This window comes from Physella acuta, unplaced genomic scaffold, assembly GCF_028476545.2.
Source record: "Physella acuta isolate Inbredline_101_S28 unplaced genomic scaffold, ASM2847654v3 ptg000181l, whole genome shotgun sequence".
NCBI classification, from domain to species: Eukaryota; Metazoa; Mollusca; class Gastropoda; family Physidae; genus Physella; species Physella acuta.
In genome coordinates, this window is record NW_026731700.1 from 1 (window position 1) to 17,715 (window position 17,715).

General features: G+C 34.8%; 2 protein-coding genes across 4 annotated transcripts; one reads left to right on the plus strand and one right to left on the minus strand.

Annotated features, from left to right (window-relative positions):
• Positions 1-1,116: 1,116 nt before the first annotated feature.
• Positions 1,117-2,095, minus strand: LOC131936586 (intracellular coagulation inhibitor 2-like; the record flags this gene model as incomplete). Its single annotated transcript, XM_059293640.1, has 2 exons — positions 1,941-2,095; positions 1,117-1,246 (listed from the first exon to the last, which is right to left on the minus strand). Coding segments are annotated over exons 1-2 (285 nt in total), but the record flags the coding sequence as incomplete, so codon positions are not given.
• A 3,084-nt stretch (positions 2,096-5,179) lies between these two features.
• LOC131936591 (angiopoietin-related protein 2-like) lies at positions 5,180-12,044 on the plus strand. Of its 3 annotated transcripts, XM_059293644.1 has the most exons (5): positions 5,180-5,332; positions 5,821-5,864; positions 7,897-8,019; positions 8,777-8,893; positions 11,382-12,044. In XM_059293644.1, exons 1-5 carry the CDS (start codon positions 5,278-5,280, stop codon positions 11,745-11,747), a joined length of 705 nt encoding a protein of 234 aa, XP_059149627.1. In that variant the 5' UTR covers positions 5,180-5,277; the 3' UTR covers positions 11,748-12,044. The 3 variants fall into 3 exon arrangements, with proteins under 3 accessions (XP_059149627.1, XP_059149629.1, XP_059149628.1); XM_059293646.1 differs by lacking the exon at positions 7,897-8,019; XM_059293645.1 differs by lacking the exon at positions 5,821-5,864.
• Positions 12,045-17,715: the final 5,671 nt, after the last annotated feature.

A 17,715-nucleotide genomic window follows, 5' to 3' on the forward strand; every position in this document is an offset into this window, starting at 1 on the left:
CAATTTGATATAAAATGTTACAAAAAAAATTACACACTGGACATACAAAAAAAAAAATGATACCACAAATTACATATAGCAAATTTAAATAAAAATCTCTTTAAATATCAATAAAACACTACACAAACACTGCATGTCTAATAAAGCTAAAGCAAGTTTAGGGGGCATAAAGTTAAAGAAAGTTTAGATTTTAGATGAACATTTTCATAGTCCTTACACTCATAAAGTTAAAGAAGTTTAGATGAACATTTCCATAGTCCTTACACTCATAAAGTTAAAGAAGTTTAGATGAACATTTCCATAGTCCTTACACTCATAAAGTTAAAGAAGTTTAGATGAACATTTCCATAGTCCTTACACTCATAAAGTTAAAGAAGTTTAGATGAACATTTCCCTAGTCCTTACACTCATAAAGTTAAAGAAGTTTAGATGAACATTTCCATAGTCCTTACACTCATAAAGTTAAAGAAGTTTAGATGAACATTTCCATAGTCCTTACACTCACAAAGTTAAAGAAAGTTTAGATGAACATTTCCATAGTCCTTACACTCACAAAGTTAAAGAAGTTTAGATGAACATTTTCATAGTCCTTACACTCATAAAGTTAAAGAAGTTTAGATGAACATTTCCATAGTCCTTACACTCATAAAGTTAAAGAAGTTTAGATGAACATTTCCATAGTCCTTACACTCATAAAGTTAAAGAAGTTTAGATGAACATTTCCATAGTCCTTACACTCATAAAGTTAAAGAAGTTTAGATGAACATTTCCCTAGTCCTTACACTCATAAAGTTAAAGAAGTTTAGATGAACATTTCCATAGTCCTTACACTCATAAAGTTAAAGAAGTTTAGATGAACATTTCCATAGTCCTTACACTCACAAAGTTGAAGAAAGTTTAGATGAACATTTCCATAGTCCTTACACTCACAAAGTTAAAGAAAGTTTAGATGAACATTTCCATAGTCCTTACACTCACAAATTTAAAGAAAGTTTAGATGAACATTTCCTTAGTCCTTACACTCACAAAGTTAAAGAAAGTTTAGATGAACATTTCCATAGTCCTTACACTCACAAAGTTAAAGAAAGTTTAGATGAACATTTCCTTAGTCCTTACCCCATGGATGAGATCTTTATAAATGTTGTGAGTTGCAGCTCCAAGAGAGGTAACTCCAAGCGTCGTCTCCATTTCTTTAGCCGTTTCCTCCCTGGCACCCAGCAAGGCCATAGACATGGCTGAATGGATACTGACAGGGCATACAGATAAACCTTACAAAGACACTAATAAATATAGTAACGTATTATTCAACGACAAAGCTGGGGGGGGGGGGGGGGGGGGGGGGGGGGTTTGGACTTTTGTGACGAAGTGTGAGGTAAAAAATCGGTTTTGAAAAATCGTGACATAGTTTCTATTGCTAATATTTAATTGATGTTGTAATGGTCAGTATTCGGAAATATCTTGTTAATAAAGAATCAACAAAGTAGTTGGGTTTCTATATAAACGATGCCACGATATTAGGTCATGATGTTACGTTCCTGCATGGTTGGTTGCACATCGTCTCGAAAAAATCCGGCCTACCCTTTTCCCCCCCCCCCCCCCCCCCCCCCCAGAAAATGACGTCAAACTTCACCGTAACCTCACCAATGTAAAAAAAAATCTTTTCTTGTGATTCTTAAAATATTTCTTTCAAAATTCATTGAGCATGGTCAAGATAAAGAAAATCCTTCAATATTAATAAGTTTAAAACAAAATCTTTATGAAAAAAAAAATGAAAAAAAAAAGAAAAGTTAACAACAATAAAATAACTGCTAGAATTCTGTTTTTAAATAATTTATCTGTACTTTTTAAAACCCAAATCTGTGGCGTCTAGCTTGCTTGTTTGTGGGGAGTGGAGGGACTAGCATCAATTATCTAACTCCGCCTATGACAAATGTTTTTACCTGTACGGCGAATAGACCACATTGGGCGTGTCCAGCGCCACCTTCTGGTACAGTCTCTGGGAGAAATCTGACGTGGCCGCAGCCAAGGTCTTTAGCTGGTCGCCACTGACCAGCTGACCAGCGATGGCTATAATTAGAACTGTGAGACTCTTCATGTTTCTGAAAGACATAAAAGTACTTTCTATTCACGCTAAGCCACATTTGTTAAACGAGAGAGAACATTTTATATTAGGCAGTTTGGGAGATTAATGGTATTGTTTTTTTTTATCCACACAGATTTCGATTTGTACCCCCCTCCCCTCAAACGTTCGATTTGCATCCCCCCTCAAGATTTCGATTTGCACCCCCCAAACTTTCGATTTACACCCCCCTCAACCTTTCAATTTATTTTTCCAACCCATTTTGGCGCCCCCAAAGGTCGGCGCCCGGGAACAAATGTCCCCCGCCCCCCCCCCCCCCCTCGCTACGCTACTGCGCATATCTAAAAAGCTTGCTATTTTAACGTTTTTTTTAAAAAAGTGTATAGCATTATACATAATGTATCAGTGCATTACATTAATTCTAATGGCCATATCATGAGTTTTATGACTCACTTTTGTAAAGTAGATCACGCCCTATATAAAGGTCTATTGTTATGAAAAACACCGTCTATAGTCTATGTCACAGGGGTCTCCAAACTTTTCAGTCCGAGGGCCGCTTTAACTATCAAATTTCAGTTCGGGGGCCAGTTAGTTCCAAACATGTCTTTAATTTTTCTGGGCAAAGTTCCTCAGCCATCACCAACAAACGTTTTTTTTCCGTGGACAAAAAGATCGCCGCGGGCCGGATGAGAAGACCTCGCGGGACGCATGCGGCCCGCGGGCCGTAGTTTGGAGACCCCTGAGCTATAGCAATAGTTGTACAAGGTATATCAATAGTTGTGCGTGGTATAGCACTAGCACGTGTGTAGGCCTGTATCTCTATCTCTATGACAGTCTGTCCAATACGCCACAGAAAGATTTAACATTTTTTATGACTTACATAAAGCATACATAAAATAAAACTTTGCACCAGATTACACCATGGCATATATTGTATTTAGTGCACGATTATCCTGAGGGAAATCTTTTAATTCCATCTGCTAGAACAATTTTAACCCGTATAATTTTTCTATTAATCCGGTGCATGAGAGGATTAAACAACATTATATTATTACAAGTTTGATTATTTGTTGCCCACATATATGTGTATGCGGATTTGATGCTGTGTTTTGGGATGAGGGTGACGTTGATGGAATGTACCAGCACAGCAGATATGGTAGAATAAGGCTTAGATGGACGCCCGCATACAGACGCTGGCGGGAATCACGTGGTCATTCAAAGGTTTAGAGGGTTTACATGCTTCATGGGAAGTGGTATCAGGCGGAATGGTGGATTGTTGGGTATTTGTATAAGAACAAAAAAGTTATGTTTTCGAAACTTGAGTCAAAACTGAACTAAACCAGAATTGACCAATTTTTCAACAACGATAAAAAAACGACAGGTCTATCTCACAAGCTACCGAAAAGGTGGTAGTATTAAAATTGTATAACCACTTTATTATGTATTGAGAGTTCCAGTGCAATCGTGCATTATAAACGTTTTTTTTAATTGTTATTTAATATTTAATTTTTACTTTCTCGCATAGGCCTACATAGGATAGTGGAAGTCTTGTTATCGTGCATAAAAAATCACAAGAAATTTTGACAGTTTTAACCGTTTTACACCTCAGTACTTCATCATATACGGAGTATAGGGGACTTAATTTAATGAGGGCAAAAATTATAGATCCAGATTTATCAAAATCGTCAAATTGTACGCGTCATCGAGTCGGGAAAACTTAATTTTGCAATCTTCTGTGTGTGTGTGTGTGTGTGTGTGTGTGTGTGTGTGTGTGTGTGTGTGTGTGTGTGTCTGCGAACACGACAACTTGAGTACCGTTATAGCTAGATTGATGAAATTCCACATTTAAGTATTATGTCAAATGTGTAGTTCGGTATAAACTTTTCAGCGATCTAAGGGTTACTGGAAAGGGAATTTATTCTACTTTTGGTTTTTCAAAAGCCTATAACTTAAGTACTGTTTCTGATATATGAAATTTCATATAAAAGTAAATGATCTAATTCTGTTTTCTATTAAATTTTGAGTAACTTTCGGTAACCGGAAATAGCACTTTACGCAATTTCCGATTTCTCAAAAAAAAAACAACCGCAAATAAATTTATAAAGTACTAATGCTCCGCACTATTATACACAAATTGTTTGCTTTACACTAGGTGAGCAATTATTTTTCTAAGAGATTTTATTCTATTTTTAAAAATGTAAAAATTTATTTAAAAACTAGTAGGCCTACTTTATAATGAAACATCGATTTATTTTTTAAATAATCGAAAATGGCTACTTCCGATCACCAGTAGACCACTTGAAATGTGTAAGTATCAAGAAAATAAGATCTTTCACCAATGTATAAAATTTAGTCTACCTAACGAAAACGGTACTAAAATTATCGATATATTTTTAAACTAGAAATAGAGTAACATACCACTTACGGTTATCAGAGGTCACTTAACAATTGGAAGTTATCCAAGTGTAAGATCTTATATATGAAATTTCGTCTTCATAACAGGTCTCAAGTTAGCATGTTCCGACGAAAATACAATAGCATACCACTTCCGATTACCGTAAATGGTTCAAAAGTTGTTAGTAACTTGTTAATACTATGTAATACGTATATGTAAAAAAAATTGTCAATTTAACTTAAACAGTACTGTAGCCATTGGCTTTTGAGAAAGTGGAAGTAGAGTAATTCCCCTTCCGGTTACCGGAAATCCGTCAAAATTGTATACAGAACAATAAATGTGATTTAATACTTATATATTAAACTTCATCAACATGATTTACAGACACAGACTCAGAGAGTTGTAAAACGCAGAGATTTGTCAAAATCTCAGTTTCAATTTTTTGCATAATTACAATACATCCTTTATATGCGATGAAGTAGGAAATTGTAAAACTTCGAAAAATGTCAAAAAGAAATTAATTTGTGTGCAGGATTACAATATTTCCTTTATACTATGTAGATCTATACGAGAAAGTAAAAAATAAAGCTTTTAATAAAAAAAAATATAATAAAAGAACACAGCTACCTGGATTTTCGTCTTACATAAATGTACATGAAAACAGAAAATAGGGGCCAGTGACGCATTAGACCGCACAGGGAGAAGTTAACTCCAACGCTTAGAACGACAGTATATAACAACTGAAACATACAGCTCACTTGTGTTGTGATCGACTGACACGATATCAACACAAGCACTAAACATGTCTGCTGGGCTATTGGCTACAGTGTTGGCTGTCAAATTCTTTCTCTGTTCTGGTCAGTTCAATATTTTAATAACTATATCATTTTTTTTTCCATGCTATCTTGAGCTTCGTATTTTTTATGAATTTATTATAATTTTAATTTGCAGTGTTCTACTTAACCTCGGTTAAACCATCTGATAGAAAATAGCCATTCTTTTTATCAAAATAATACTATGAAATCTATATCCAAAAGTTAAAAGTATTGATGTAATATATTTAATAAACTATGTACAGAGTTACTTCCAGGCCCGAAAATTTTTTACCGCCCCCCCCCCCCCCCCCGAACGAAATTAAATTTATATAAATTATATAGAAAATATGTACTTTTAACAGTGTCCGCCCCCCTCCCCCCAAAGAAAGTCTACCGCCCCCCCCCCCCCGAAAATTTCAAGTGCCTCCCCGGAGAAAAAAGTCTGGAAGAAACACTGACTATTTACTAATAACCTACTGATTTTTATAACTAGAGGTAACTAGAGAGTAACATCTATTTTTTATTTTTAGTCGCAGGATATGGACCTATTGGGAATATTTCTTGTTTTAACACGGTAATATAAATACCTAATTGATAATTAATCTTCATTCGCTCCGCTATCACTATCAATCGCATACTACAAATTAACACTCACATGCACCAGAGTGGTTGAATGGTAGAACATAATTCTGCTAACCCGAGAGTCATAAATTTGAATCCGGTACTTGACTCACGTCGATAGAAAGCAATGATCACAGAAAAAAGTGAACTCTTAAACACTTTACTCATTTGCCGAGTCGAAAAGAACGGTTTATATATATATATATATATATATATATATATATATATATATATATATATATATATATATATATATATATATGTATATATATGTATATATACTAAACACAAACGCAAACACAAACAAAAGAAAACACAAATACAACACAAAAGAAAACGCAAACACAACAACAATGCAAACACAACTAATGCAAACGCAAAAAAAACACAAAAGAAAACACAAACGCAACACACAAACACAAACACAAAAGAAAAAAACGCAAACACAAACATAAAAGAAAACACAAACACAATGCAAACACAAAAATGCACACGCAAATAAACAAAAACGCAAACGCAACACGCATAACATAAACACAACTTAAATGCAAACATAAACGCCTAGTGCTCACAGTCTAGCCCGAAGCGCTAAATCACACCCGGGTGTGGTGCCGGCGGAACCACCTGATTCAACTTAGTAAACGACTATAATACCCCAACTTATTCATAAAATAAACAAAAGGCAGTATTTAAAATATCCTTATTTCACCTACCACAGTGCACTTTATAAATCCAAGCTAAGTATATTATTCCAACAATAATGTTCTCTTTGACGTCTGCGGAATTTGCATTCACGTTTTTTTATAAGCGTTGGTGGAATTTCTTTTTAAATTACCTCCCCTGGCATAATTATTAAACATTTTGATTAATTCGTTTTTTTTTACCATAATGTTACTAAAATGTATCAAATTTTTCTAGGAATCTAAGAGACAATATTATTGACATAGACCCGTTTAATATGTTTTAGCAATGTGCTTGTATTTAATATTTTCTTCACTATAAGCGAAAAAGTAAAAATCTGCCAACTATACAAAAAATGTAAGTCTTTATATGAATAAACCCTGCACAACTATTTATAATAAGACTACTCGAAGCAAGTAAAAAGATAGATAAATGAAATTTCACATGTAAGTAAAAGATCTAATTCTCTACCTTCTGTTAAATTTTGAGTAATTTCCGTTCACCGGAAGTAGTAATTTACGCTACTTCCGATTTCTCAAAAAAACTAATGTAAATTTTAAAAGTACTAATAATATTGCGCACTATTATGCGCTTTTTTATTTCGCGTTCACATGGTGTGCAATTAATTTGTCTACGAGATTTTATTCTATTTTTAAAACTTTAAGTATTTAAAATGGATTAAAAATCATGTCTATAGCCCGAGTTCCCATCCCCTGTTATTTTATATAAAAATATTCGAGAAAGTTTAGGGGAGATCAAAGTAGAAAAAGTACCACTTCCGGTTATCGGAAATCGCTCAAAAGTTGATGCGGATCTACGATTTTGATAAAATACTTATATATGAAATTTCATCAACCTAGCAGTAACGGTACTCAAGTTATCGTGTTTACACACGGACACACAGACACACAGACACACACACAGACATACGGACAAGATTGCAAAATTATGTTTTTCCGTATCAGTGAGATGTAAAACGTCGAGATTTGTAAAAATCTCGATTTTTTTTTTTTGCACGATTACAATACTTTCTCTATACTACGTATATACGAGAAAGTAAAAATGTAAGTCTTTATATGAATAAACCCTGCACAACTATTTATAATAAGACTACTCGAAGCAAGTAAAAAGCACTGCATGTGCTGATGTTCACATTTATGGTTCCAAAATTTATATCGATGACGGACTGACACACTACCAGCAGCGTTATATTATAGATATTTAGCTTAATCTGCTTAAAATAACCCTTTACAAATCAGGCTATGTTTTTTTCCAAAATAATTCTCTAAAATCGTCTTCACCAGATCAATTGTGACAAGAGCTCTATGTACAGCGATTTGTTTGCAAGGGTCGTTTTGAGTTCTCCTATTGGTAGAGATGTTCTGTGTGACACTAAAACAGATGGTGGCGGGTGGATCATGATTGTGGTAAAACTAAAGCAACCAATAAATTGCATGGTATAAACCAGTCATATAAGAATGTTTAGTGTTGGGCGAATGAGGGCAGGCTAAAGAAGCAAGGAGACGTTTTTCCATCGGATAACGAGGTTAGGTAGTATAGCGCTAAAAATAGGCGTGAATATTTGTGTAATATATTTGTTTATTTAAATGTCCAATTTTTAAATTCTCAGCACCTTTAAAGGAATAGCATTTTTAAATTAAACGCTAAAGAGGAAATAAAGCAATAATTATTAAATAGTAGTGATAACAATTTTTTAAAATTAAAATATAATTTGAAAATTTTAGGTAATTTTCGTGCTCCTAACCAGCTTAATGTTTTTCATGTATAGTCTCAATTGCTTGCAAACTTATCAAAGCTCTAATTAATCTTTTTTTTTTCAACTTAATTAATATCAAATCAGATTTCAAGCGGTGTTGCTTTAATGTTTTCAAAACAGTCTTGTATTTGTGGTGTATTAGCAACACAAACCTTTTTTTTTTTTTGCCTCTTAAACGTGATTTACTTTATTCGCAGTTACTTAAAACTTTAAAGGCTAGAGTCAATTAATATAATTGTTTCACTATTTCAAAAAATGTTTCCAAAGTTATCAGAAATTTCAATGTGTAAATATAATTATTAATTTTTTTTTGTAAAAATTGAATTGTTTTTGGAACAATTTATAGCTAAATTAAGGTAGAAGCTCTATACCATTTTATAGATGTAACTCTATAAGGTTTCTTTCAGCGTCGGTCTATAGGGGACGTAGTCTTTTCCAGAGGTTGGGCCGAGTACAAGTACGGATTTGGTACGTACTATGGTGACTACTGGATGGGGCTGCAACAAGTTCATCAATTGACCATGGTACGATAGTTTGTAACATGTTTGTCTAATTCATGTTTTTATCTACTCTATCTACGTTTTTTTAAATTCATTATATATATATATATATATATATATATATATATATATATATATATATATATAGATATACAAATACATAAACTCCTACACATGCACGGAGGCGAAACATTACCATCACCCCACCCCCTGGGACATCTTCGGTTTTGGGCTGCTCTCCTTATCTGTGACCATATGAGCACAGCAGCCTTTTTCCTCTTCTTATACCATTATTCTCTATGATTCCATAGGCGGCCCACTTCCCTTCTTCCCTGGGGATTCTAGTCCACAGTTTTCTTTGCGATATTATCTATATAACAACCGATCAACTAGAGATAAAGAATGTTTATCAGATGTGGATTGATAGATATAGTGCTATTAACATATACTATTATATATTCTAAAGAGTAGAAACTGAATACACCTCAAATGTTGCTGTTTACCTATCACCATCTTTTTATAAAATTAAAAGAACCAGTGCTGAATTTCCGGCCTATTTCGGCAATGCTGGATTATGAAAAAAAAATCCGCGATAAATGTTGTTTCAGAATATTATGAAGGCATACACATCCAAGCCTGTTTTAATCATTTAGCATACACTAATGCCAAAAAGTACAGGCTGATGTCTGATGTACACGGATGGCGCATATTTGACCATGCTCGTAATGATGATAGCTTCTGCTTATTCCTATGTGGTCTATCAAGAGCATAGAGGTGCAATCACAACTTTCCGAGAACTGTTTTTTTTAATGCACCCTCGTAAGCCCGGCAGCCTTTGTTTCATCTTCTACTGTCCTCCGCCAAAATTTTCTTGGAGGCCCACTCTCCACTTCCCCTGAGGATTCCAGTCTAATGCTCTCCTCGCGATGCCATCCCCACTTGATACAGAAATGTATAATATATCTTATATTGTTCATTTTCATTCACGTTCGCAGAACTTAGATGTTGTTTATTAAACATTTTTTGAGCGGGGGTTCTAAACTTGGGGGATTTTTGACGGCGGTACGGGGATTGTAGGAAAAAAAGTCACAGGAAAAAAAAACACAGGAAAAAAAACACAATAAAAAAGTCACAGGAAAAAAAGTCACAGGAAAAAAAGTCACAGGAAAAAAAGTCACAAATATATATTTGCTTGATATTTGGTAATACTTTAATGTATTAAATATTTAGAGAGTGCAAATTAACTTAGGATTAATTAAATTTAATGTAATGTGTGTAGGCTGTATACGCATAGTAATTTTTATAATTCATCTAAAAATATTTAGTAAGAAGTATGTAGATTGTAATTATTTTAAACTTAAGATTAGTAGCATGTAATAGAATGCTCCAATGTCCACGGTTTTTATCGTGTTTTTTTAAATACCAACATTAAATTACCGTGAAATGGTAAGTTCATCTGACTTGCTGTCCTCAACTCATGGCAACAATAGTTACGCTCAGTTCAACCACCTTTACTGCCCACATTTATCACGCTCATTAAATAACAAAACTTAGGATCAAACAGAAAGCCGACAAGGTTCAAAGGCTGTCACTGACGCATAACGTCAACAACACAAAATATGCCTACTGTGATGAGGCCGACCAGAAATATCCTACGGCAAAATTTGCTTAAATTTCTTTTATAAACTTTTCTACCGCGTATTTAACTAAATAGGTAGCAAAAGTTGAGATTGTTGTGTAAATTATCTTAGAGTATTTTTTACTTACAATTGTTAGAAACCATAATGCTTTTAACGTCTATAAATAATTTATGCTATCAAAAATACAACCCACAACAATAAACATACAAAATTTTACAATTCCTAACAAATAAATCAAAATATTTCTAAAAAGATTTTTGTGACTTTTTTTCTGTGACTTTATTTCTGTGACTTTTTTTCCGATAAAATTTTTCCACTGTGACTTTTTTTCTGTGACTTTTTTTCCTAGCAAAAACTGTGACTTTTTTCTGTGTTTTTTTTCCTGTGACTTTTTTCCGTTTACCGGTACGGGGGGGGGGGGGGGGAGAAGTCCAGGTTATTGACGGGGTCTAATGGCATCCTGGAGCCCTGATACACACACACATACAAATACACATACTTGCACTGATACATTAAACTATACTCATACAAGTAAGTTAGTTGAATTTGTATGAGTCAAGTATGCATTTCTTATTTTATCTATGTTATTCATATACTCATATTTTTTTCTTTACATACACAAATTCGTATACACAAATTTCTTTACATACACAAATTCGTATACATACAAGCATGAATACACATACAGAAAAAAAATTCTCATACATTTGCGTATATATTTACAGAGAAACATTAATACACTGATACATAAACATGTACATATATTTTCCCCTATACATACACATATACATACATACACATACTCATGCACAAGAACGATTAGGTGCATATATTTATCATTTACAAAATTGTTCACCTACTGTTTTCGGCAGAACGGAAAATGGGAATTAAGAGTGGACATGAAGTTTGAAGGCAGAGATTACTACGCCAACTACAAATCTTTTAAGATCGACTGCGAGGACAATTTCTACACGCTTCATGTTGGAGAATTCTCAGGAAACGTTAGGGATGAACTCAGTTATCACAACGGCATGCAGTTCTACACATCAGACAGGCCTACAACCACATATTGTACTAAAGATTACTCTGGGGGGTGGTGGTACAACCTTTGTCATCATGCCTATCTGACCGGTGAATGGGGGTCTAAAAAATGGGGAAATGGTATCCATTGGGACCAATTGTCCTCAGGCAAGAAAAATCTAGATTCGGCGGAGATGAAAATCCGAAAAATAGAATAAGTTGTTCATGTCCTCAGTATGTCTTCAGGCTTTTGGCACACTTATTTTAGTGCTTTGACAAGTTATTACAATTTACAAAAAGGTTTATAAATAAAAAAAAACAATTAGTCCATTTAATAAAAACCATCAGACTTCACGAGTGGGGTAAGGACTTCCACTTTACACGCCACTCCTGACCAATAAATTTTTATCTAAGGATTACATGTGTCCTTTCATTGAACTCCGCCCTAAAAAATATTTTAATTTTTGCTGTCGCTTTGCCTCTTAAAAATCTTTTCGAATAAACGTCTCTTTGATGCCACAAACTGACTTTTTGAACATTATAAATATATGTTTTATTAGAATTTGTAAGTTGGAAATCAAAGGAAGAACGTAATTTTTTGTTTGGTTGTGATTTCAAATCACTTTGTGTACGGTGAAAATTTTTGAAAAGTTGTGTTGTTAGGGAGGTTAAGTCGGCACAAAGGACGAATAGATGACTCTGGTGCATAGCTTGATGGTAAGATTACTCAACTTTCAAGTCTGCCTCCCCTCCCCACGACGAAATGAATAAATATATAAGCTTTATGGAGTATACTTACTCTAACAAGCATCTCTCAGCTCAAAATTTCAAGCCCCCCCCCCCCCCCAATTCATTTCCCACCACCGGGAAAATGTTTTTAATTCTCCACAAAAGTAATGCTACGCGTTACAATCTGATGTTGTGAGCTACTCTATATCAGTGGCGTAGCCAGGATCGTCTCATAGGGTGGGTGAAAATGTATACATATAAAGGAACAGAAGGTTAAATCTACTGGCCAATTTAGTAATAAAAACAAGAAACCATTTTTTTTATCCTGCAGTGGAATGCAGAGGGAGTTCACAAGAAAAAGGAAGCTTAAAAAGTATTCCTACATGAAAAAAAAAGTAGATGTTGCATGTATTCAAGAAAAGCACCCCAACAACAATCTTCGCTTCTCTATTAGAGAATAACCAGCATAAGGCAAGACAGGGAAACAGACCTAAAGGAGGTATCCTCAACCTCATAAAAAAATGACATACCAACAACAGATATTGTTATACCAAACTCAATAGCATCTGAGATAATGTGCACCAAACTCATACTCGCAGAAGGTAATCTAAATATATTTAATTGCTACTGTCCACCGAACATCAAACAACGAACATCGCCTGATTGTGGGAGACATGAACAGCCATTCTCAGAGCAGGGGTTACTCTGACCTCATTGCTAAAAGAGAATAAATTGAAGAATGGCAAGCAGAAAAAAGGCGTATTCCTCTAAACAAACGTGATGACAAACACACTTTTTACTCAAGATCATGGTTAACCTCGTCTACCAAGCGTTTGCTACAAATGACATTTCCAAGAAAAGAGAAGTTGCAGATCAACTAGCCACTAGTGACCACCGACCAATCCTGATCCACACCGAAACATCAAACAGGCCGATTGAAACTTCCTCTCTTCCCATATGAAACTATATAAAGCAAATTGGGAGCTTTTCTTTATCCCCACAGACTCCTACATACGACCAATCAACTGCAAAATAAAACAGGTGAATAGGCTGTATACCGCCTTTTGCAAAGCCGTTTTGTTAACAGCAAAAAAAAAAAAATCTATTCCAAAGAGGAGCAAGACAAAAGTACACCCCAAACTGGTTCCCAGACCTTCAGAACCTCCATGACGACACGATGCTAGAACCGCAGCAGAAGAAAATCCCACTGTAAAATAAACCGGGAGTCATCTCGCCTAAACTTTCTCGAATATTCTTATACGAGTCGACCCGCGGCGTATCATACGCCGCTATTTAGTTGTTTTATTTTCTACTTTTCAGTAATTCATAATTTGTACCAATGCTGCCACTGAAAATATTTGCTTTAAAACACTACCCCCCCCCTTTCCCCTAACCCCGACCCTACACCCCCCCCCCCTCCCGTGAAAGCAGCCTCCTATTAGTTACCTCCTGTAAGTTTAAAATCGTTTCAAACTAAATTATCTGCCCCTAATAGCCGTCACCAAACCCGTCTCTGTGATTGTAAAATGATAACAGAGTGAATACCGCTCACCAGATCATGTGGGGGTGGGGTGGGGGTGGTAGTGATAGAGAGGAAGAGAGGGGACTGCAAAGGCGCGCTTGCAGCTTGTTTTCTAGCTGATCCCAGAAGAGAATTATATATATAGATAACTTGGAATATAGACATGGTTTTTAATTACTTAAACTTTTAAAAATAGAATCTCATCGGATAAAGAATTGCGCACCAAGCGAACGCCGAAACAAAATGTGCATAATTGTGCGCAATATTATTAGTACTTTATAAATGTACAAGCGTTTTTTAAGAAATCGGAAATAGCGTAAATTAGTACTGCCGGTCAACGGAAATTACTCAAAATTTGACAGAAGGTAAAGAATTAGATTATTTACTTACATGTGAAATTTCATTTATCTATCTGAAATAGTACTCAAGTTATAGGCTTTTGAAAAATTCAAAGTAGAAAAAGTAGTCTATAATTTATTTTCTACTTTTTAGTGCATTATTACATAAAAGCTTGTTATTAAAACGTTTTTTTATGAATTTTTTTTCCAGTACTTTACATGTTTTATTTACAATAGAGTAACATGACTAAAAACCATTGCGGGCCTACTGAACGTGATGGCGCCTACTGAAGGTGATGGCGCAGCTATTGAACGTGATGACGCGTGTGGATAGACATGCCTATTGATTCGGTCCAAATTTTAATTAACTCATAAAAAATTAATTAGGCATCCAATTAAGTCAAATTTAGTTTTAGATTGCATTGTCTTCATGTCTTGACCCACGTGCCAACTGTGAATCGTATCGGTGAAGTAGAACTGTCCGAATTTTCATTCCAGCGTTTCTATCTAGACTGACGACTTACGACTGGCGACTGACGACAGACAGAGGAAGTGAGTTAAATAAAAGCTTGTAAAAATGGAATAAAATCTTGTAGACAAATTAATTGCACACCTAGTGAACGACAAATAAAAAAGTGCATAATAGTGCGCAATATTATTAGTACTTAAAAAATTTACATTAGTTTTTTTGAGAAATCGGAAGTAGCGTAAATTACTTCTTCCGGTCTACGGAAATTACTCAAAATTTAATAGAAGGTAGAGAATTAGATCTTTTACTTACATGTGAAATTTCATTTATCTATCTGAAATAGTACTCAAGTTATAGGCTTTTGAAAAATTCAAAGTAGGAAAAGTACCACTTCCGTTTATCGGAAATCGCTCAAAAGTTGATACGGATCTACGATTTTGATAAAATACTTATATATGAAATTTCATCAACCTAGCTGTAACGGTACTCAAGTTATCGTGTTTACACACGGACACACACACAGACAGACAGACAGACAGACACGCAGACATACGGATAAGATTGCAAAATTATGTTTTTCCGTATCAGTGAGGTGTAAAACGTCGAGATTTGTAAAAAAATCTCGATTTTTTTTTGCACGATTACAAGACTTTCTCTATACTTCGTATATACGAGAAAGTAAAAATGACATACGGTCAAATCTAATAGCCCGAGAGAGCAGAACGTTTTGTTTGTTATCCACCAGGGAAGTTCTGCGAATAGAGTCCTTGCAAACACGTGACCTGAATCACGTGGTACCTACGCCCGCCGCCACAGTGGTGTACACCAGACGTAAACACTATCAGCTATTCACCAGCGCTGAACGTATTCACTGTATGTAAAGAATCGCACCCGCGGAAAAGGAAAAATACGTTAAAAAACTTGAACTCTTAGGAATTGAAGATCCTTATACTGTTATTGACAGTTTCGTGGATAATATAAAAATGTCGCCGAAATTTCTAAATAAAAATACTGTTAGTAATACTGTTTGAGTTTAGAGTTTAAGTAGACGAATCTGATCAAATGCAGTAATATATTATAGGTTATCTACTGTAGCAAACGTTAGACCACTTAACTCCTACAAAACCCACACTACAACGACTAATATAATTCATGGGTAATAACCACTGCTGTTCTTAGATCTAAGCCAATATGGGTAGCATGTTATACAATTTAAGACCCTTATAATCCAGGAGGAAAGTGATCAGACACAGTGCTGACATACTGATGTTCAACCCTCACGATGGCCAGCCCCCACCTTTTTCTAGCCTACAATAAAACCAAAGAGGAGTAAGTACCACTGCCCTCCCCTGAAAATTTCTCAGCTCCGTGATACCCAGCCCCACAGATATAGTGTCTCTTATATAATTTTGACCCTCAGGGCCGAGCAGTGAGAACAAAGGGGAAAGTCCCACTGCTCCCACCTCAACATTTCTCACCTCGATGTCATGTTATGTCATTTATAGCACACATGGCTTATCAGGGGAAAGCATTAAGGCAGATCAGTTTGTACCATCCCTTTTTACATCTAAGAATTTTAACTCTGGACAGCTACACACTAGTATACTAGTTACACACTAGGTGCCTACTGTAAACTACTAGACTGTAGGCCCTATGTAGACCTGCAATTGTATCAATTGTAAACTGGGTCCATTGTTATTATTCTAAACCATCTCACGTATAATGTTTCTATCTGTCACAGGCTTTTCTCCTACCTATTTCATGGCACCACACACTCAAAACAAAAATCAACTCTTGTTCCGCTAATTTCCATGATTTTTTTGATTCATAAGAACATTGCCTTCACTACCAAGCATCGCCATGTTGTTCGCGCCTTATCTACCTCTCGCTTCCTTAACTTTCGCGCATGCGCACACCCACACTATATTTTATATTTAATCTCGCCTTTTTAAGACACACACTCGCAACATACATTCATATACATTTAACTGTTATACGCCCTTTCTCCCGTTTAAAAAAATTAATTTATTAATTTTTTTTTGTTTTTTGTTATATACATTATATTCACTATAAAATCTTCATTATACATGTAACAGTTAAATGAAAATCATGTTGAAAAAGAAACTTGCTAATGAACATCCTAAGTTATTTTATATGTACACTTACCAAATTAAAACAATGATATTCATAAAATACATGGCAAAATGCAAAGATTCACTTATCTTATAAGTATAGCCCTTAAAGAAAATTGTAACTAAGGTAAACCTTCTTAGTTTAATAATAACATATGAATCTAACTAAGGAACATCTCTTCTTAGTAGAACAAAATCATAGCTATGTAATAGCTCCCATGGGTAAATCATATCCTTGATTTCCCTACTTCAATGGCTGAGGTCAACTCCTCATCATAACATAAGTAACTTACCACATCTGTCAACTCATACTGCCATAATCATGTTTATTACTTAACAAGATATACAGTATACATACAAATCACAGAAATACAACAAAATGTATGTTCATTTTCATTACTAAATTAAAATAGTGGTAAAACATATTTATAGCCTACATGTCATGTTATGACTTATTCCTATCTCTTGCTCACATTTTTAAAATGTTAATTTTCTCTGGAAGTAGATATCACATACTACATTATTCAAAATTTCCTAATAAGGATTGGCTGATATGTCTCAGGTCATTATTTTCTTAAGTCAGTTCCATGTTTGTTTTTTCATCTTCAATCTGTCTTGATAAGAAATCAGCTAGTGTATTGTGCTGTCCCTTTACTGTTTTTATCTCAAACTTGAAATCTAATAAAATCAGTGCCCATCTATTTATTTTGCTATTCATTATCATTTTCTTATTGATTGTGATCTATGGCTTATGATCTATTCTAAGAGTAAAGTGTCTTCCCAATAAATACTTCTGTAATTTACTCAATGCCAACACAATTGCTAGGCACTCTCTCTCAATCACTGCATATCTTTGTTCTGTTGGTGATAATGCCCTGCTGAGGTATTGCACTGGGTATAGTTTATTACCCTTTTCCTGCATTAAGCAAGCTCCTAACGCTGTATTTGATGCATCAGTAAAAAGAGTAAAATGCTTGCTAAAATCTGGTGACATCA